Source organism: Bombus terrestris, chromosome 3, assembly GCF_910591885.1.
Source record: "Bombus terrestris chromosome 3, iyBomTerr1.2, whole genome shotgun sequence".
In the NCBI taxonomy this organism is placed as follows: Eukaryota; Metazoa; Arthropoda; class Insecta; order Hymenoptera; family Apidae; genus Bombus; species Bombus terrestris.
The window spans coordinates 12912220-12930187 of NC_063271.1; the positions used below are offsets into that span (position 1 = coordinate 12912220).

Here is a 17968-nt window from a genome sequence, read left to right on the forward strand (position 1 = left end):
TTCGTTTTTAGAAATACATAACTTTCTTATTAGTGTTTACTTTATCATATACAGTATTCATGTAATGGATTAATAAAATGTTATAAATAAATCATTAAGTATCATTAAGAAAAAAGATAATTTCTTTTTCTATTGTTATATTTTAATTGTAAAAAAATTTCTTATACAACTTAATGTTTTTACATCTTCTTACTTTATCTTATTTTCAATTTTTGCAAGTGATTCTACTCTAATACCGTTTAATTTATCAAGCAATATCTCCATAGATGCACGTCTTTGTTTGAAATTGATTTTTGTCCCAAATACGTTTTTAACTTTTGCCCTTCTTTTCTTTAACTTATTATCTGTAGGTCTTCTTATTTTATTTCATTTTCAACTTTTGCAGGTGATTCTACTTTAATAACATTTAATTTATCAAGCAACATCTGCATAGATGCACGTCTTCGTTTGAAATTGATCTTTGATCCGAATACTTTTTTAATTTTTGCCCTTCTTTTCTTTAACTTATTATCTGTAGGTTGTTCCTGGAACTGGATCATACGTTTGTACCTCTTCACGCTCATATATGCAATACATTCACTTGTTTCATCTTTTTCTTCATAAATTGTTTCCAAATTATTTAATCTTCTTTTTAAATTTTTATTTAAATAATATTCTTTACAATCAATTTCTTCTGTCTGATATTTACTTTTTCTGCTATTATCTTCCATTTCTGAGCGTGTTCTTTTTCTTGGTCTTAAACTGCATCTAATAATATATATATTACGCAATAAAATTACAATTAACTTATCAAAATTATGATATTGTGTTGTAAATATTATTGTACCTTCTATTAAGATTCTCATTAGATTCAATTGCAGGTATTCTTCTTCTGAGTCTTTGCTTGTTTTCTGAAGATGATAAATTTGCATTTACTGTAAGCATTTCTAAGCCTGCCATAACTTCAGGTAAATTAGTATCGACTATGTTATGTGCATCTTTTCTGAAAAATATAATTTGCATTTACAATAATTTACTTTTTGATAAACTATATTAAATTGTTTATCTAAAACAATTTATCTCAATTAAAATTCTCAAATACACAAATATTGACAGAACATTAAGTTATTAAAAATTGATAAAATACATATAAATATATTTTCATATATAAATAACAACTTGAAAAATGTTGTTTATTCAAAAACTTACATTTTTTGATTGAATATTGATTGAATATTATCCATTTGTAAGATCTAAATATATTTATTTATTTATAAATTATTTAAAGATATCAGTCATTTATAACCATAATCGATGACCTTCAGTGAAATCAGTAGAAGAAAAATTGTTAGAAGAATCTTAAGAATATAGCATAGTAATATATGCTTCAATTCTTTAATATTTAAGAACGTTAAGGAAAATTGTTAACATATAATCTCAGGCAGAACATTCACTATATTTGAAATTGTAACAGAAACTGTATATCTTATATACTATTTCTTTGTTTTATGGAATAAAAAAAATTGAAGTAACTTCTTTTTAACAGAAACAATTACAAATTACAAATTTTTAATACTTTACAGTCATTGATCCTTTTCTATTATAATGCATTAATTTCGCCACAAAATACTGAACTTAAACTATAAAAAGTAACAGATCTCTCTTAAGTAAAACCATCTCTGGTAAAACTTAAAATAGTTACTAACTACTACTACTAGTTACTAACCAATAACGGCACAGAAAAATCAACTAACGCTTTCCTATCATGCACGTTTATATATTCCTGTGGGATTCACATGAAAAGATTTTTTTTTTTATTTATTAGAATATTTACAATCAATTCTCGTTGAGAATTTTCAGTAACTACATTTGGCGTGATACAATGACATGGCTTATAATAGTTTTATATTGTTGGTTCTAGTAGAATCTAAGGATTTAATCTAGAGGGCACTTTCTTTTTAGTCTGCGGATCTGGTCTGTCGTGTCTAGTAGTTGGGTGACTAATGGACATGAGAAGATGGCTTAATTTCATCTTTACTGATTTTAATACGTGAAAGTAGTTGTGTGAAGTTAAATTCGTGAAAACATAAGTAAATATATGTTACTAAAACGAAGTAGTAGAATTATATAAATGTTATATAAATTTTAAAATATGAAGAAAGAAAGAACCGCCGATAATAGCCGACCATATAAATTATAAGTATCTCCAAGCGTCTGTAATGTAAACAAAAGTATTAATTATAGTCAAAGTTCTAATAAGCAAAGTTTCACGTATTTTTACTAATTTATTTTAATAAATAATTGTAGAATATCTATGAAAAATTATACTATTTAATTTAATTATACTATTATATTAAGGTTATGTTTACAAAATTTTATAATTACAATTTTTACAATTTCATAACATTAAGTTATCCTTAATATAATAAACAAATTTATTTAATTTTTTGTCTTTTTTATTAATTATATTAACTATTGACTAACATTTTCTTTTCATTTCACGGCTCATCAAATATTGAGCCTTACAGGTATAAGCTTCCAAAGGAAAAGCATTATCGTAAGTATAATAATTGCAGTTAATTGAAATTATCTTAATTTTAACTTATTTAAAAAATCTATTTCATTTACAGGGATTTGTAGAACTAACAATAGTTCCACTTAGGGATACATTGAGACTCGTGAAACTAAATGCAAAACAATGTAGAATTTATAGAGTGTGTTTAAATGATACTTATGAAGCACCTTTTCAATATTTTGATCCATTTTTGGATATTTGTCAAGGAGATGGCAAGCAGTAAGTATTTGAAATCAGTTAAAAAATGTTTATACAACAAAAACTTGGTTAAAAGTATATAATACATCCATCTGATATTTCTTTAGAAGATCGTTGGAGTTCTTTTCTAATATGCATTTAGCAGCAGCACAAAGAGTTGATCCAGATAATAATGCAGGGGAATTGGTTGTACAAATTCCATTAGAAGCTGCACATATAGTTGCAGAAGGTAGAGCATTAAGAATTAGCATTGAGTTCTCTCTAGAACAGCCTCAGGGTGGAGTCCATTTTGTTGTACCAAATTGTGAAGGAACATTAGCGGAGGTATAATAAATTTTTGTTGCATGCAAAAATTAATTTTAATTTTATGTAAAATTTACAATTGAAGAATTTCTTGCAGAGAGGTGCACATATGTATACATATAGCTATGAAAATTCTTCAAGATTGTGGTTTCCATGCATTGATAGTTTTGCAGAACCATGTACGTGGAAATTAGAATTTACTGTTGATGATTCTATGACAGCTGTATCTTGTGGTGATCTTGTGGAAGTAGTATATACTCCAGATATGCGTAGAAAAACTTTTCATTATGTTCTTAATACACCAGCATGTGCACCGAACATTGCACTTGCAGTTGGGTAAGTTATATATATATTTTAATTTTATATATAGTAAACAAATTTTATATTTTTTATATATCTTTTTTTCAGACCATTTGAAATATTTGTGGACCCATATATGCATGAAGTAACACATTTTTGTTTGCCACAATTACTACCATCATTAAAAGTTTCTGCAAAATATATGCATGAAGCATTTGAATTTTATGAAGAAACATTATCAAACAGATATCCTTATTCTTGCTATAAACAGGTTTTTGTAGATGAGTTAGATGAAGATATAAATGCATATGCTACTATGAGTATCTTAAAGTAAGAGATTAAAATAAATAATTTTAACATTAAATATTTCCATAATAACTGTACATTAAATGCTTGTTTATTTATAGTACAAACTTGTTGCACTCTACTTCCATCATTGACCAAGTTTATATTACAAAAAAAGCTATGGCCCAAGCTGTTGCAGAACAATTTTTTGGTTGTTTTATATCTATGCAAAACTGGTCTGATACATGGTTACCTAAAGGTATTTCAACTTATCTAACTGGTTTATATGCAAAGAAATGTTTTGGAAATAACGAATACAGAGAGTGGATACAATCCGTAAGTAAATATTTTTTGCTGCCATGTATTAAAGTAGTTTTCTAAAAATTTGATACCACTGATATTTTTAGGAACTGCAAGAAGTGGTAAAATATGAAGAGCAATTTGGGGGTATAATATTAGATCCCTCGCAACCACCAGCTCCATTACCTATTGCAGCTAATACACCAGCACCTATACCTAGAGCTCCAGACCCTGGATTTTATTTTCCAATAAGAAATTTACACACGATGTCTCCAAAGTATATTGAAGTACTTCGTAAAAAAGCACATTTAGTTATAAGAATGCTAGAACATCGGATTGGTCAAGAATTACTTTTACAAGTATATACTCTGGCAAATACTATATCATTCTTAATTTCAAATAAGTTAAAACTTATTTTATTATTTTTCAGGTTTTCAACAAACAATTATCTCTTGCTGCTAATGCTGCGCAACAAAAAATTGATTCTGGACTTTGGTCCCATATGTTAATTAGTACAAATGTATTTACAAAAGCAATTTTTACTGTAACTGGTAAAGATATGGCAGTTTTTATAGACCAGTGGGTTAGAACTGGTGGTCATGCGAAATTTAGTTTAAGTTTTGTATTTAATAGAAAAAGGTACGTATATTAGCAGATTTTATTTTAAATTTAGTTTAAGTTTGTATAAAATTTAGTTATTTATCAAGGTAAAACGTATTATATAGAAATACTGTAGAATTAGAAATTCGACAAGATACTACAAACCAAAGAGGGATTAGAAAATATGTTGGTCCACTCCTAGTTAATATTCAAGAATTAGATGGTACTTTTAAACATACTCTACAAATTGAGGGTACTGTGGCAAAAGCAGATATAACATGTCACAGTAAAAGTCGTAGAAATAAAAAGAAGAAGATCCCACTATGTACTGGAGAAGAAGTAGATATGGACCTTTCTGCTATGGAGTAAGCACTATTTCAATACATGGTGCATATTCTAATATTATTAAAATTATTTTTTTTTCCTATTTTAAACTAAAAATTATAGTAGTTAGTACATATAGAAAAACAAATCTTTATAAATTTTTATTTCTTTTGCAGTGATTCGCCTGTATTATGGATAAGACTAGATCCCGAAATGACAATTCTGCGTGCTGTTCAAATTGAACAACCAGATTATCAGTGGCAGTATCAATTGAGACATGAAAGAGACGTTACTGCGCAATTGGAAGCTATTGAAGCTTTGCAAAATCATGCCACACCTGCTACACGATTAGCATTAACTGATACTATAGAAAATGAACATTGTTATTATAAAGTTAGATTACGAGCCGCACATTGTTTAACTAAGGTTATCTATATTTTAAATATTCATGATTTAAAATTACTTTTTTACATACAATTCTCTTATATTAATAAATATTATAGGTAGCTAATGCAATGGTTGCAACTTGGGCTGGCCCACCAGCAATGTTAGCCATATTTCGGAAATTATTTGGTTCGGCTTCATGCAGACGGATAATTAAACAGAATAATTTCTCAAATTTCCAACATTATTTTTTACAAAAGGTTTGACTAATGTTTTCTATGATAAACGGGCTATTATTTTATATCGTAATCTGTAATCTATAGTTTGTTTTATGATTTTAGACTATACCTGTGGCGATGGCTGGTTTACGTAATGCTCACGGTATATGCCCGCCAGAAGTTTTGGCTTTTTTGATGGATTTATTTAAATACAATGACAACAGTAAAAATAGATATTCGGATAATTATTATCGAGCTGCATTAATTGAAGCACTTGGAGCTACTGTTACACCTGTAATCAGTGTGCAGCAAGGGTATAATAAACATTAAAAAGTAACATATAGTATACTTTTGTGATTATGTATATATTAATCTTTTTTTAGGACTGCTATTAATGCTGAATCTCTATCAGTTGATACTAAAGCTATATTAGAGGAAGTCACCAGAAATTTAAATTTGGAAAAATTATTACCTTGCTATAAATACACAATCAGTGTTGCTTGTATTAAAGTCATTAGAATTTTACAAAAGTTTGGTCATCTGCCAAGTAATCCTCACCTTTTTAGAGCATATGCTACATATGGACAATTCATAGGTATATAAGGTGTTTTATATTTTATATCAAACATATTAATAATGCCGAAATTCATAGTTTATCATAATTGTTTTAGATGTTAGGATTGCAGCTTTAGAGGCATTAGTAGACTTTACCAGAGTAGATGGTAAATGGGAAGATTTAGAATTTTTGTTAGATATGATAGAAATGGATCCTCATCCTGGAGTACAACATAGATTAGTGAGGCTTATGGTTGAAAACCCACCGTTTGAAAGGGCGCATAAACATCGTTTAGACCGTTCTGAATTGGTTGACCGTATCTGGAATTTGATTAAGTATGTTGAACTTTAATTGCTATTTATTTCAATTTTTTCCTTAAGACGTTCAATATAAAATTATTCTTACAGTGGCATGCTCTCTCATGATCCTAAAATCCGATGTGATCTAGTTGATTTATATTACACTTTATATGGATCAAAGCGACCACTTTGTCTTCCTATTCCTGAGCTTGCTGCTATTACTAAACCAAAAAAAGCAGGACCTCCAAGTCCAGAACAAGATGTAAGTTATACTTAAGGATATCCTGTTTTAGGTAATTACAAAATACGTTATAACTTTTGGCTTTTGATGTTTAGATAAAACCAAATGTATCGCATATAAAACACGAATCATCGATAGTAGAAATTGAAAATACAAGTGGAGCAGGCAAAAGAAAACTTTCTCCAAATAGAGATATTCCAGGTTCTTCTAATTTAGTAGATTATATTCCAGAGATAAAACGACAGAAACAGGTAACTAATAAAAAAAATAAAATTAGGCAATGTTTTAGAAATACAGTTATAAAATTATATTTATTGTTTGTATTTGTCTATTAAAAAGGATGACCATACACCTTCTGTAACTGATGGTAAAGTAAAATCAGAATATTATAGTGATAATTCTGCATCATTACCTGGTATTATGGGAACACCAGGACCAGTAGGTTTCGAACCAGGTATGTTTAAAAAGGAGGGAGAGGAGCATAAACAAAAAAGTGATTCTGTTAACAAGGTAAATCATGTTAAAAATTCTCTTTATTAATATTCTTATTTCGTATATATATTTTATATGTCTTTGTATATATTTATATTATTTATCTCGTAGAACAAAAAAAAGAAAAAGGACAAAAAGAAGCACAAGCACAAACATAAACATAGACATGATCACAAACACGGCAAAGATAAAGAGAAGAAGGATAAGGACAAAGTTAAAGAGAAGGAAAAGGATAAAGAAAAAGATAAAACTAAAGATTCTTCAAATTTAAAGATCAAAGAAGAAACTTTAAGCTCAGCAAGTTCTAGTCTTAGTCCAGATGCGACGACTGTTACTAACGAATTTATTTTTCCATAATAAAGTAAACGTACCATAAGCTTTTAAAGCAGTAACATTGTTTACATTTTATGTAATTTTAATATAATTTAGATATATTCTAATGTATTATAAATCAGGACGATAGGTATAAGAAATTGTAAATACGCATTTTTAAATATATTATGTAAAAACTATTTTCATTTACTTTGTTAAATAAAATAATTAAAAATTAAAACTGTTTTCTTTATTTATATTTTATTATGACTGAACTAACAACCACCCTTGTAATATAAAAGAATAATGGTAACAAATTATTGAGCATAGACACTAAAACTAAATAAAACTGATCCAAATAAAAATTTGTGAACTTATTTAAAAATATATGTCTAAATAAAAATTGCTATGTTATATTGCTTAAAATTGAAAAATATTTTAAATGAAAATATCATTTGATAAAGCATTAGTTTAGATAATAAAGCAACATTTTTAACGGTATGTCGACACTAGAGACGCGCTTATATTTAAATACTTCTTGCGCATTAACTAGGATGGCGTCTGTGGTGTTGCGGCAATTTCGAAGGGAATAGTGAGTTTTGAAAATTTTGACAACGACCTCGAGGATGGCAGACAATCAACAAAGTAGATTTGAAAAGTCTCTTGGTCTATTAACAACTCGTTTTGTCACTTTATTACAGAAAGCAAAAGATGGTGTTCTTGATTTAAAAGTAGTAAGTGCTTTCATAAACGCTTAAGTATAAAAAGTTAACCTACTTGCTAGGTTAAGTTGTCGCGGGCGTACACGCCATTTCTAGCTTGCGGGAATTTTGAAATAAGTTTCACTGAAGTCAATATTTCATATTCATTCGCGATATGTTTTTATCGTAGATAATTTCTATGTCGCAAATTAATTCTATTTAACATTACACAGTAAAAATGTTGCAAGTTTTAATATCTCAACGTGCTATCCTACATAACCTAAAAGATAGAACACAATTTACGATTATATTTGATAACGTATGATAGCAATTTTATAATGTTCTAGGCAGCTGATATCTTAGAAGTTCGACAAAAACGACGAATTTATGATATTACTAACGTTCTTGAAGGTATTGGACTCATTGAGAAGAAAAGCAAAAATAGCATTCAATGGAAGTATGTTTCACTTATGTTCATCCTCTATAAAATACTTTATATATCCTTTAACATGTCACAATTACATTTTTGTATATCTCATGTCTAATATAATGCTCTAAATATATTATCAGAGGAGCAGGTCCAGGTTGTAATACTCAAGAAGTTGGTGAAAAATTAACCGATTTGAAAGATGAAATAAAAAAATTAGAAGATCATGAACAATTATTAGATATGCATACTCAATGGATTCAACAAAGTATTAAAAATATAGAGAATGATTTAATTAATAGGAAATATGCATATATTACTTATGAGGATGTTAAAGAAAATTTTCCTGATGATTTTGTATTAGGAATTCAAGCTCCACCTGATACAGAATTAAGCGTACCAAAATATATAACACAGGTATTAATTTAGTTTTAAAGAAATATATACTTGTGGATAATCTTAAGTGTATTAATATAAGTAAATTTGATTGTATATCATTATTGCTAGACATCTGAAGATGATGAGAAACTAAATTATGAAATGTTTCTAAAAAGTAGTTCTGGAGAAATTAAGGTGTACATGATTCAACCAGAACTAGCTAAAACATATGATAATAAAATATTAGAAATGAGACTACAAGAAGAAGCAAAAGGCACAAAAAGAGGGAAAGAGGAAGAAGAGAAAAAGGAGGAAGTTAATGTTAAACCAAAGAGAAGAGTTGGAAGGTAAAAGTAGCTTTATAAATGTAAAAAAATTTGCTCTATTCGCATCAAAAATATTAAGATATTATTTTTGATCTGCAGAGAGCATAGAGTAAAATGATCTTTATAGGGGTGAATAGATATTAAGGAAAAATCTATTCTATTGGTATAGATCTTACATTTGCAATATGCTTCAGTATCAATCCTTTAAAAAATCAATTATCAATTATAATTTAATTACAAATTTCACTTTAAATCTTAGGCCCCCAAAAGGAACTAGTAAACCTGACCCTGTTATATCTGACGAAGATGAAGAGGATGATGCAGAATTAATAGAAGCAAAGATAGTACTTCGGGATGTTAGCACTTCAGGTAAATAATATTCACTCTTAAAACATAAATATAGCAAATAATATTGAATTGATTGATATAATTTTAGATATTGCTCAAAAGGACTTAGAATTATTTGATCAAATTTATTCTGACAGTAAGTAAAAAGTTAATAACAATATCCGGATTGGACAATTGAATAAGTCATAATATTCACATAATTTTCTAAACTTTATTTTCAGTTTATGGACCATTAGTAAGATTAAGTCCTCCACCCAGTGAAAAAGATTACCACTTTAATCTTAGTGAAAATGAAGGAATTTGTGACTTGTTTGATATTACAGCAAAATGAGTAACAAGTTATATAGTTTAAATGATTGAATGGTTCAGACTGTGCCAATAATGTGCAAAATTGCATAAAAATTTGTTGACAATTTCTGAAGGCTGTTCTGTGTATATAATTTTAAAGAATGGATATGGATAACGATCATTGAATACATGCAGTATTTTTTTATTAGTAGAAATAAAAAAATTATACAAGTTATAAAAAAAATGTTTATAACAATCAATTTTGTTGCAATTGTGTTTAATTAAGTAACAAAAGGTCCAAATGTTAACAGATTCTTTATAATGTATGACGCATGATTTATTTCTATAAGTTTGTTTACAAACTTTATCCTTGTATGCATTCAAAATGAAAAAATGTTTTTTATTTATAGTTATTACATGCAAGGAAAGTTTCAAAAAGATAAATATTTTTATGAATGATATATTATGTCCAAATTAGTTTTATAAGCTTTGTACATGTTTTATTGAATTACGTATGATTTTTTTTACGTATTTGTTTAGATAACAATTATTTGAGATAATATAAAATGTACATTCTCTGTATAATTGTATGAATTTGTTCTCTTAGACCATGTATAAGATCATCATGATTTATTGTAAATGAGTACATGTGTATCTATACTCTCTTTATAATATACTTTCCATGTTGTATATTGTACGTTTGTTACTGCATTCAATGACACTAATTAAGTTTGTGAATATTATAGTTATTTAAGAAAAATAAACTTAAATGAAAACAAAGTTTAACTAAGGAGACCAAGATCCCATAATTTACTTTATAATGAAGTCATGTTTTTCAATACTGTTATATATATGTTATATAATTATAGAAAAACAATTTATCTATAAATGTTTTATTTAAAACTTTTTTGCATCCATTTTGAGCGAATAAATTAAATTTCAATAATTAGACCTACATCTACTTCTTACTTTAAATTTCTCTGACGTCAGGCATTCCAATATTGTTTTGCTCTCATTACGCATTGTTCTCAACATCATCTATTCATACGTAATCAAATTGTGATGTGTAGTCACTTATACGATATATGAAACTATTGGAAAACTATACTCGAAAGACGCGAAATTACCAAGGACAGATAAGAATGGATCGAACAGTTTCGTCATCGCTGGTACTTTTGCGCGTGTCGAATATAAGTCTCGTCCCGGCGATTGCCAGTATGCGCGTGTTTCCCTAGTAGTGAATCATTTCCAGATGTATCGACCTTATAGAATTGTTGTTTCATACAAATACGCGGTGCAGCGAGCTTTCTCGCGTCACATTCAAACAAACCGCGGTAACATTATCAACTTTTCAACTTCTTATCAAAAAAAGGTACGCATAAAAAAGAAGTATGAATAAGCAAATAATTTACATATCATAATTTTGTCATTTGCAAGTCTTATGATGCTATATGGTATTGTTATTATCACATTTGATAATTTATCAGAATATTTAAAAGAAGTAAACAGTACAGTTCAGATGAGAGTTCGATACAACAGCTTGCATTGACATAACTTCCAAAAAAAATTTTTTCTGGATGCACATGAAAGTAGATGTGTACGTATAATATATACATATATAGAAAATACAACTCTATCTCTGAAACATTGCACGCACTCTTTTGTTTGGCGCGTAGCATCATTCATTCTGAATTAGTTTGTCACGTGTCGTGAACAAAGAAATCATGAAATTTATCAAATCCTTTGGAACGAACTAATACGAATATAAATTACACAATGATATAGTACATATGCTAACACAAATACATATTCTAGACAACAGTAGCTTCAGTTTTTTATTTAATTGTTCAGGTTTAAAACTTCATTTAGTTTGCCTATGCATTGTTTCATCGATTTTATAGTTGTTTATAATGAAGACTATTTAATAATATTATAATATTATATTTTATTAATAATCAAAATGTTTTGTATTTCAGTGACTACTGCAAAAATGCGTCTTATTTTTATAAAAATCCGCGAGGTATCGAAAAAATATCCGATTGTAAGAGGAATGGTTTCTTATGCTGTCATATGGCCGACTGGAAGTTTAATACAACAAAAATTAACAGGACACGACGAATTAAATTATATGCAAGCATTAAGATTTAGTTTATACGGTGGATTTTTTGTAGCACCAACACTATATTGTTGGATGCGGTGCTCTTCATACTTTTGGCCAAAGTCAGACCTGAAGTCTGCAATTACCAAAGTATATTAAAATTAATTGAAACAATTAGTATTCACAAGATGTAACGTTAAAGGTTAATAATATTTAATTTTTAGGCTTTAATAGAACAAGTCACATATAGTCCTACTGCAATGTGTTGCTTCTTTTTTGGTATGAACTTACTTGAAATGAAACCAGTGGCTGAATGTATTGAAGAAGTCAAACATAAATTTTGGCCTACTTACAAAGTAAAATATGTACATATGTAAATAATATAAAATACACTCACTACAAATAAGCAAAAAATTATAAGTAACTATTATTTTTCAGGTCGGTGTTTGTGTGTGGCCCATTTTACAAACAATCAACTTTTTTTTTGTCCCAGAACATAATCGTGTAATTTATGTAAGTTTTTGTAGTTTAATCTGGACATCTTTCCTTGCATATATGAAAGCTTTGGAAGCAAAGAAATTACAGGATTTAAAAAGTGACAATAATTTAAAACACAAAAGTAAAAAAAGTATCAATGTTGATCAAAAAGAAGATAAAAGTGAAAGGTTATCCATTATACGATAAAGATTTATATGACAATTATTTAGCACAATTGATTAACTTATATACATGTATATGTATACAATATGTACATGTAAATATATCTGTATAACAAATTATACTGCACAACAAGGTCAATTACAACACCTGTTGTCTACAGTACAAAATGAACTAAAAGATTTAATTATGCATATATATATATATGTAGATAATATGTTTGTATTATAATGGGTATAGTTAAAAATTGATAACAGTTCAAAATCATGAAGGTATGAAAGACATAATTTTATTGTTAAATTTTCGAGTGATATTTATTGTGACATTGTTGATAATAACTTATTTATTGTTAATAAATAATAAAAAAATAAATGATTGTTAAACAACCATCGTTAAAATAAATTTTCATATTTTAGTTTTAAATTATGTATTTTACTTAAAAATCTAAAAGACTAATGTTTTATCGATTCTCTCTCTCGTTTTTCTATCGATTTTAAGTGTGTAGCGAATTCAATATGGCTTCGTTGAAGATCAGAAATTGAAATCATCGTAAGTTGTCAAATTGCAACTTAGTATAATTAACATATAATATAATAAGAAACATGTGATTTTTTGTATATCTTCCTAAAAATATGCATTATTAGTAGTGAAAAGTAGTTTGACTACACAAATATAACTACAATAATACGATATGAGGTTATGATACAAGATTAATAGTAGTGACTAAAATTTTGACTATTTTTTAAAAATACCGAACGTCTAATGCTGAGATATGGCTCGTTCCTCAGTATCAGCACAATGTGACTTAATTGCATCATACATGGATGGAGTACATGTTAAAATTGCAGAGGCCTATAAACCTCCAAGAAAAATATGTTTACCAGCTGCATGTAATAATAAACTACCGGATGTATCCAAATTAACTTATGATTTCAATTTGGAACGATCAGTACTTGAGAAGGTTGAGTATTACTTTACATAAACTAGTAATATACATTTATCTGAAAATAATTTGCATTTTACAATGCATATAGATTAATCCTATGATCTTTCTTAATATATTTATATAATTATTAATGTAAATTTGGTTTCAAATATAAACTTGTATGTTAGTCAATGAAATAAATGAACTATAACTTGTAATAACTTAATTTATAGATGACGGAATGGCGTAATGTTAGGCAAGTAAATAACAAAGCGCGGCATGCACGATTAGATGAGAAAAGGAAGAAACAAAAAACTGAATTTTCACCTCCACCACCACCTCCATTGCCTGATACTACAAAGCCTATAAATGCACCTGTGCCTGAAACAACAATTCTTACTCCACAGCCTTTATCTCCACCTGCCAATGATCTTCAAGATCATGTGAAAGCAAATGGTCTTGACTATGCTGATTTTGATAATGATACAAGCAGTCCATTTGATAATATGGAATTAAAAACAATTAATGAAATGGAAGAACTTGCTCAGGTTAATAAAATATCTCTTAATTATTATAATCAAGAAATAAATCATAATCTTAACACATATATTGTTCATATTTTAGGTATTACAGCCTACATCTCAATGGATACCACCAGCAAAATTAGAGAGTTTATTGAATGATTTAAGTGTTAATGATAAGTCGAAAATTCATGCACAAGAAAAAAATGATAATGTCAAAAATGAAACGATTGACCAAGAACAAGTTAATGAAGAAGAGAATGTCAAACACCGTAGTGTATCTGCGATTGTACAAGAACTTCAAAGAGATTTAAAAAGACCACTCATGGAGGTAATAGTACTTTTTATAAAATGTAGCATACTTTTAAATGATTTCAATTTTTAAATTACTTATCCATTATATATATAATAGGATTGGAAACCTTGGCCAAATTTAGAAAGTCCCGACACTAGCACTCATGAAACATTAAAGCAAGAAGAACCTATGGTAACAAATCAAGTTGCTATTATGAATTTATTATTGGATTTAACAGAGGAAGATAAAAAATTAGCTCGGCATTTGAGCGACATGGGATTTCCTTTATCAAGAGCTGCCCGTGCCATACGCGAATTAGGTGGTCAAGATAATAAAAAAATTGTAGAATATTTATTGGCTGTGCAAGCTTTAGAAGAAATCGGAATTTCCGGAGAAGATGCTGAAAAAGCTCTTGCTCTTACAGAATACAATCAAGAAAAAGCCAAAGTTTATTATGAAAATCTGTGTGTCTTACGAGATTTAGGTTTCTCTGAAGAAAAGGCATCTACTGCACTTTTAAAATGTAATATCGACCGCGATAGAGCTTTAGATTTCCTAATAGCGTAAATATAGAATTTTATAAAAAATAATTATTAGAATGGTCTAAACAAATTTTTTACTGCACAAAAAATAAAAATTTAACATGTAAAATAATTAAAAATTAAAATCCTAAAGAAATATTATATTATTTTAAAAACAATTATATAATAAATAAAATAACTAATTTTTTCATATGGTGGGAGTGCAAAGTACTAGCCATTGTAAGATAAAATAATATGTAAATGTTTTGATATTAGAAGATTGATACAAAGCTTTTTACTCTAATTTAAAACATTAAACTTTTATTTTTTAATGCAATTTATTTACAGAATTATTTAATAAAATATCATTAATTTATACAATGCCAAGTATGCCTGATGGTCATATTGGAATGTTTGGAAAATTCAGCTGCACATCTGAAAGATTAAAGCCATTATCATACATGGATCTATATATAATACTTATCTTACCTTTTACAACAACACAATGCAACTGTTGTTATAGACTCTGTGTAATGACTAACACCAACAATGATCCAAGCTTCTGTAAATATTGGTTGTTGACATTGAAAATTCACACAAATACTAGTTGGACCATTCATTAGCAAATTACATGAAACATTAAAATCAAGTTTCTGATAATTTTTTATTGCAATTGGTTCATATTGAACGTTTATGCTTATAGGTGATACAGAAATATTAAGTGTATGTTTATATCTAAAATTCAGTATCAATCAGACAATGTATTCTTAGAATACCAAATGATATTAGAAGTCTAAGTTTGATAAAAATAAGCAATTACCTTTCAGTATAAACTTTTCTTAAAGCTAACTCCCATAAAGAAATAACTTTATTTTCATATATATTATGAACTTTCAAAAGCTGGCGTGGTAAATCAATCATGAGATCAGTATCTTTTTCATGTAAAGCATCTATTTTTATCTTTAATTTTATATTTGTATATAATGTATTGTTCTCATAATGGGTTGTAAAACATCTGTGATTGTATATATTTATAGATTCAATAACAAATGCAAATAAATTTGTTTTAAAGGATTTTAACATACTTTAAGGTTACATTTTTCATTATATTATTTTTAAATTGCATATACTCTATAAAATATACATACCTATAGCCCAAGATATTTCTTTGACTTTGAATATGTGAATCTTGAATTTGAGATGTTAACTGATGAAGAAGTGGATAAGACAAATAATTCAAATATATATTTGCATCAAATCTAATGCAAGGGGATGATACAAATCCATTTAATGGTAAATATCTTAGCCTACATAAAAATTATTCTGCATAAAATAAAAGCATTTGAAATGTTAACAAAAATCTATCGATAATAAATTATGATTTAATGTAATAATTATTTAATATAACAACCTGTTAGAGCATACTGAAATTATTGATAGTTGTGGAGATAGAGTCAATCTATTTGGAAGTTCTTTCAAACAATTGTTATCAGCACTTAATTCTTTTAATTTAGGTAAAGAACCAATCCATTCTGGTAATGCAACAAATTTATTTCCAGAAATAGACAAAATTTCTAAGTTATGCATTTGATTCATTTCTATAAGAATTACATACAAATTCAAGTTAAATGAAGTTATACATTTGATATTTCTTATAGCATCAAACAACTTACCAAATGGTAATTTGTTAATAGAATTATCATTTAATAACAAAGATTTTAGGCTAACTAAGTTTCCTATAGAAGGAGATATTTGCTCTAATTTATTAGCACTTAAATCAAGAACTGTTAATTGAGTCATTTGACAAAGTTCTGGAGGTACTTCTTTGATTAAGTTTCCATAGATATATAAATTAGTTACATTAAAGAGTTCTATAATCCATGGAGGTAAGGTAGTAAGTTTATTCCATTTCAAATATATTTCTTGAATGTGGCCCCCATAGACCCTTATTGCTTCAGGAAATTCCACAAGATCTCGGCAATTCCAATGTAATATTACCTTATTTTTTATTTCTTTCACCATTTCTGTAGAATCTGAGTCCATTTTTAAATAAGTTTAATCAAAATTGTTTTCATACATAAAATTGAAGAAGTAGATTCTGTATTTCTGAGGTTGGCAACCAACCTTCAAGGCATGTATGCTCAAAATAACTTTGGCCTGCTTGAAAGATTTATATTAATAACCTACTATATAACAATATTGTTCTATACTGTATTTTATAACTGTTTTGAATTTATAACTGCATATACATTTACAATATACTCATTTTCTTCAATAGACACAAAAATGAACAACATATAATTTCTTAAAAACATTTTAAATTACAATTATTTTGTAATTTATTTTGTTTTAGTTAGTAATATTAAAATTGACATTTCTAATACAAATGTCAAAATATAACAATGCCATTTATTACAATACATTATTCATTTGATTAAATACAATTTATTAATGAATATATTAAAAAAAAATTTACTTCTATTTCACATTACAAGTTTATACTTACTGTTTTGTTAATAATGGTGAAAGAAAGTGGACACTAGGTAAATAATAATACTTTTTTGTATTATATCTGATTATACATTTTGTTTAATTATACTTTATGAAATATGTTGTTAAAAAATTTGGACTCAGCATATTGTGTAAAATTTTGCGAATAATATGTATATGTATTCATATTGAAGGCAAATACTAAATGTAAAACATATTTTTATAATTATTTTGCATATGAAGAAGTGTTTACGTTTATTTATTGTCAATCGCGAATCTTACCGATAGCTTGTACACGCCATAATAATCAATATATATCGAACATTATTTATTATCACTATATATCACTTATATATAGGTTAAATTAATTGATTTAACCATGGCACGGTGAAATATAGCCAAAAGTAAACCAGTAAAAGTGACCAGAAATAAGTAGAGATCATCAATGCTTATCGGCGAAATTTTGCTACAAAATGGACATCGAGGGTCTCTCGCGGTTAATGACTGCACTATCAGCACATCTCGTCACCGGTACACTTGGGAAAAATGTACATATGCACGGCGAGAGGAGAAATATACAATCATGCTATTTTGGCTGTTACTTTTGTACAAATTTATAATGTTTTT

General features: G+C 27.7%; 6 protein-coding genes and 1 long non-coding RNA gene across 16 annotated transcripts; 4 read left to right on the forward strand and 3 right to left on the reverse strand.

The window, feature by feature from the left end:
* Positions 1 to 120: 120 nt before the first annotated feature.
* On the reverse strand, positions 121 to 1652 carry LOC100651715. Of its 2 annotated transcripts, XM_048414765.1 has the most exons (4): positions 1561 to 1652; positions 1189 to 1298; positions 827 to 982; positions 121 to 747 (listed from the first exon to the last, which is right to left on the reverse strand). In XM_048414765.1, the coding sequence occupies exons 2-4, from the start codon at positions 1221 to 1223 to the stop codon at positions 357 to 359; spliced, it is 582 nt and encodes a 193-aa protein (XP_048270722.1). In that variant the 5' UTR covers positions 1224 to 1298; positions 1561 to 1652; the 3' UTR covers positions 121 to 356. The 2 variants fall into 2 exon arrangements, with proteins under 2 accessions (XP_048270722.1, XP_003394672.2); XM_003394624.4 differs by having other exon boundaries at positions 1189 to 1603.
* A 308-nt stretch (positions 1653 to 1960) lies between these two features.
* On the forward strand, positions 1961 to 7607 carry LOC100648200 (transcription initiation factor TFIID subunit 2). The gene is made up of 19 exons (XM_003394598.4): positions 1961 to 2175; positions 2482 to 2536; positions 2610 to 2773; positions 2860 to 3076; positions 3153 to 3391; positions 3464 to 3685; positions 3763 to 3976; positions 4048 to 4299; positions 4371 to 4579; positions 4666 to 4905; positions 5041 to 5290; positions 5368 to 5508; positions 5590 to 5780; positions 5850 to 6061; positions 6138 to 6357; positions 6430 to 6583; positions 6658 to 6813; positions 6902 to 7072; positions 7166 to 7607. Exons 1-19 carry the CDS (start codon positions 2132 to 2134, stop codon positions 7409 to 7411), a joined length of 3597 nt encoding a protein of 1198 aa, XP_003394646.1. The 5' UTR covers positions 1961 to 2131; the 3' UTR covers positions 7412 to 7607.
* Positions 5278 to 10891, reverse strand: LOC125387235. Of its 2 annotated transcripts, none has more exons than XR_007227816.1 (4): positions 10804 to 10891; positions 6428 to 6605; positions 5597 to 6342; positions 5278 to 5524 (listed from the first exon to the last, which is right to left on the reverse strand). It is a non-coding gene; the product is annotated as an uncharacterized LOC125387235 (long non-coding RNA). The 2 variants fall into 2 exon arrangements; XR_007227817.1 differs by having other exon boundaries at positions 5278 to 5538.
* On the forward strand, positions 7900 to 10629 carry LOC100651033 (transcription factor E2F4). The gene is made up of 7 exons (XM_012321096.3): positions 7900 to 8100; positions 8415 to 8524; positions 8638 to 8911; positions 9002 to 9219; positions 9458 to 9567; positions 9635 to 9682; positions 9768 to 10629. The coding sequence occupies exons 1-7, from the start codon at positions 7993 to 7995 to the stop codon at positions 9875 to 9877; spliced, it is 978 nt and encodes a 325-aa protein (XP_012176486.1). The 5' UTR covers positions 7900 to 7992; the 3' UTR covers positions 9878 to 10629.
* A 113-nt stretch (positions 10892 to 11004) lies between the features above and the next one.
* Positions 11005 to 12978, forward strand: LOC100650918 (mpv17-like protein). 6 transcript variants are annotated; one of them, XM_020868463.2, is made up of 5 exons: positions 11005 to 11206; positions 11322 to 11431; positions 11811 to 12082; positions 12157 to 12297; positions 12371 to 12978. In XM_020868463.2, the coding sequence occupies exons 2-5, from the start codon at positions 11428 to 11430 to the stop codon at positions 12614 to 12616; spliced, it is 663 nt and encodes a 220-aa protein (XP_020724122.1). In that variant the 5' UTR covers positions 11005 to 11206; positions 11322 to 11427; the 3' UTR covers positions 12617 to 12978. The 6 variants fall into 6 exon arrangements, with proteins under 6 accessions (XP_020724122.1, XP_012176482.1, XP_020724123.1 ...); XM_020868464.2 differs by having other exon boundaries at positions 11033 to 11206; positions 12157 to 12288; XM_012321092.3 differs by lacking the exon at positions 11322 to 11431 and having other exon boundaries at positions 11015 to 11206.
* A 70-nt stretch (positions 12979 to 13048) lies between these two features.
* On the forward strand, positions 13049 to 15935 carry LOC105667179 (ubiquitin-associated protein 1). 2 transcript variants are annotated; one of them, XM_048414766.1, is made up of 5 exons: positions 13049 to 13138; positions 13378 to 13550; positions 13748 to 14062; positions 14139 to 14366; positions 14448 to 15935. In XM_048414766.1, exons 2-5 carry the CDS (start codon positions 13410 to 13412, stop codon positions 14895 to 14897), a joined length of 1134 nt encoding a protein of 377 aa, XP_048270723.1. In that variant the 5' UTR covers positions 13049 to 13138; positions 13378 to 13409; the 3' UTR covers positions 14898 to 15935. The 2 variants fall into 2 exon arrangements, with proteins under 2 accessions (XP_048270723.1, XP_020724121.2); XM_020868462.2 differs by having other exon boundaries at positions 13103 to 13550.
* Positions 15156 to 17851, reverse strand: LOC100651398 (leucine-rich repeat-containing protein 28). 2 transcript variants are annotated; one of them, XM_012321095.3, is made up of 8 exons: positions 17624 to 17851; positions 17358 to 17542; positions 16525 to 17008; positions 16263 to 16449; positions 16000 to 16158; positions 15672 to 15866; positions 15341 to 15586; positions 15156 to 15286 (listed from the first exon to the last, which is right to left on the reverse strand). In XM_012321095.3, exons 3-8 carry the CDS (start codon positions 16892 to 16894, stop codon positions 15220 to 15222), a joined length of 1224 nt encoding a protein of 407 aa, XP_012176485.1. In that variant the 5' UTR covers positions 16895 to 17008; positions 17358 to 17542; positions 17624 to 17851; the 3' UTR covers positions 15156 to 15219. The 2 variants fall into 2 exon arrangements, with proteins under 2 accessions (XP_012176485.1, XP_020724120.1); XM_020868461.2 differs by having other exon boundaries at positions 16525 to 17011.
* Between the last annotated feature and the right edge of the window lie 117 nt (positions 17852 to 17968).

What these genes read in the sequence shown, in the direction of transcription:
- LOC100650918 (XM_048414767.1), top strand. Translation starts at nt 11,625, where the DNA reads ATGCTAACACAAATACATATTCTAGACAACAGTAGCTTCAGTTTTTTA. An exon ending in TTTTTTATTTAATTGTTCAG is followed by an intron (nt 11,686 to 11,810) that starts GTTTAAAACTTC and finishes TTTGTATTTCAG; the next exon opens with TGACTACTGCAAAAATGCGT. An exon ending in TGAAGTCTGCAATTACCAAA is followed by an intron (nt 12,083 to 12,156) that starts GTATATTAAAAT and finishes TTTAATTTTTAG; the next exon opens with GCTTTAATAGAACAAGTCAC.
- LOC100648200 (XM_003394598.4), top strand. Translation starts at nt 2,132, where the DNA reads ATGAAGAAAGAAAGAACCGCCGATAATAGCCGACCATATAAATT. An exon ending in AACATTATTTTTTACAAAAG is followed by an intron (nt 5,509 to 5,589) that starts GTTTGACTAATG and finishes TTATGATTTTAG; the next exon opens with ACTATACCTGTGGCGATGGC. An exon ending in GTAATCAGTGTGCAGCAAGG is followed by an intron (nt 5,781 to 5,849) that starts GTATAATAAACA and finishes ATCTTTTTTTAG; the next exon opens with GACTGCTATTAATGCTGAAT.
- LOC100651398 (XM_012321095.3), bottom strand. Translation starts at nt 16,894, where the DNA reads ATGGACTCAGATTCTACAGAAATGGTGAAAGAAATAAAAAATAAGGTA. An exon ending in AGAAAAGTTTATACTGAAAG is followed by an intron (nt 15,587 to 15,671) that starts GTAATTGCTTAT and finishes ACTGAATTTTAG; the next exon opens with ATATAAACATACACTTAATA. An exon ending in GCATTGTGTTGTTGTAAAAG is followed by an intron (nt 15,287 to 15,340) that starts GTAAGATAAGTA and finishes TTAATCTTTCAG; the next exon opens with ATGTGCAGCTGAATTTTCCA.
- LOC100651715 (XM_048414765.1), bottom strand. Translation starts at nt 1,223, where the DNA reads ATGGATAATATTCAATCAATATTCAATCAAAAAAT. An exon ending in TCAATATTCAATCAAAAAAT is followed by an intron (nt 983 to 1,188) that starts GTAAGTTTTTGA and finishes TATATTTTTCAG; the next exon opens with AAAAGATGCACATAACATAG. An exon ending in AATGAGAATCTTAATAGAAG is followed by an intron (nt 748 to 826) that starts GTACAATAATAT and finishes ATATATTATTAG; the next exon opens with ATGCAGTTTAAGACCAAGAA.
- LOC105667179 (XM_020868462.2), top strand. Translation starts at nt 13,362, where the DNA reads ATGGCTCGTTCCTCAGTATCAGCACAATGTGACTTAATTGCATCATAC. An exon ending in AACGATCAGTACTTGAGAAG is followed by an intron (nt 13,551 to 13,747) that starts GTTGAGTATTAC and finishes CTTAATTTATAG; the next exon opens with ATGACGGAATGGCGTAATGT. An exon ending in TAAAAAGACCACTCATGGAG is followed by an intron (nt 14,367 to 14,447) that starts GTAATAGTACTT and finishes TATATATAATAG; the next exon opens with GATTGGAAACCTTGGCCAAA.
- LOC100651033 (XM_012321096.3), top strand. Translation starts at nt 7,993, where the DNA reads ATGGCAGACAATCAACAAAGTAGATTTGAAAAGTCTCTTGGTCTATTA. An exon ending in GTGTTCTTGATTTAAAAGTA is followed by an intron (nt 8,101 to 8,414) that starts GTAAGTGCTTTC and finishes ATAATGTTCTAG; the next exon opens with GCAGCTGATATCTTAGAAGT. An exon ending in TACCAAAATATATAACACAG is followed by an intron (nt 8,912 to 9,001) that starts GTATTAATTTAG and finishes CATTATTGCTAG; the next exon opens with ACATCTGAAGATGATGAGAA.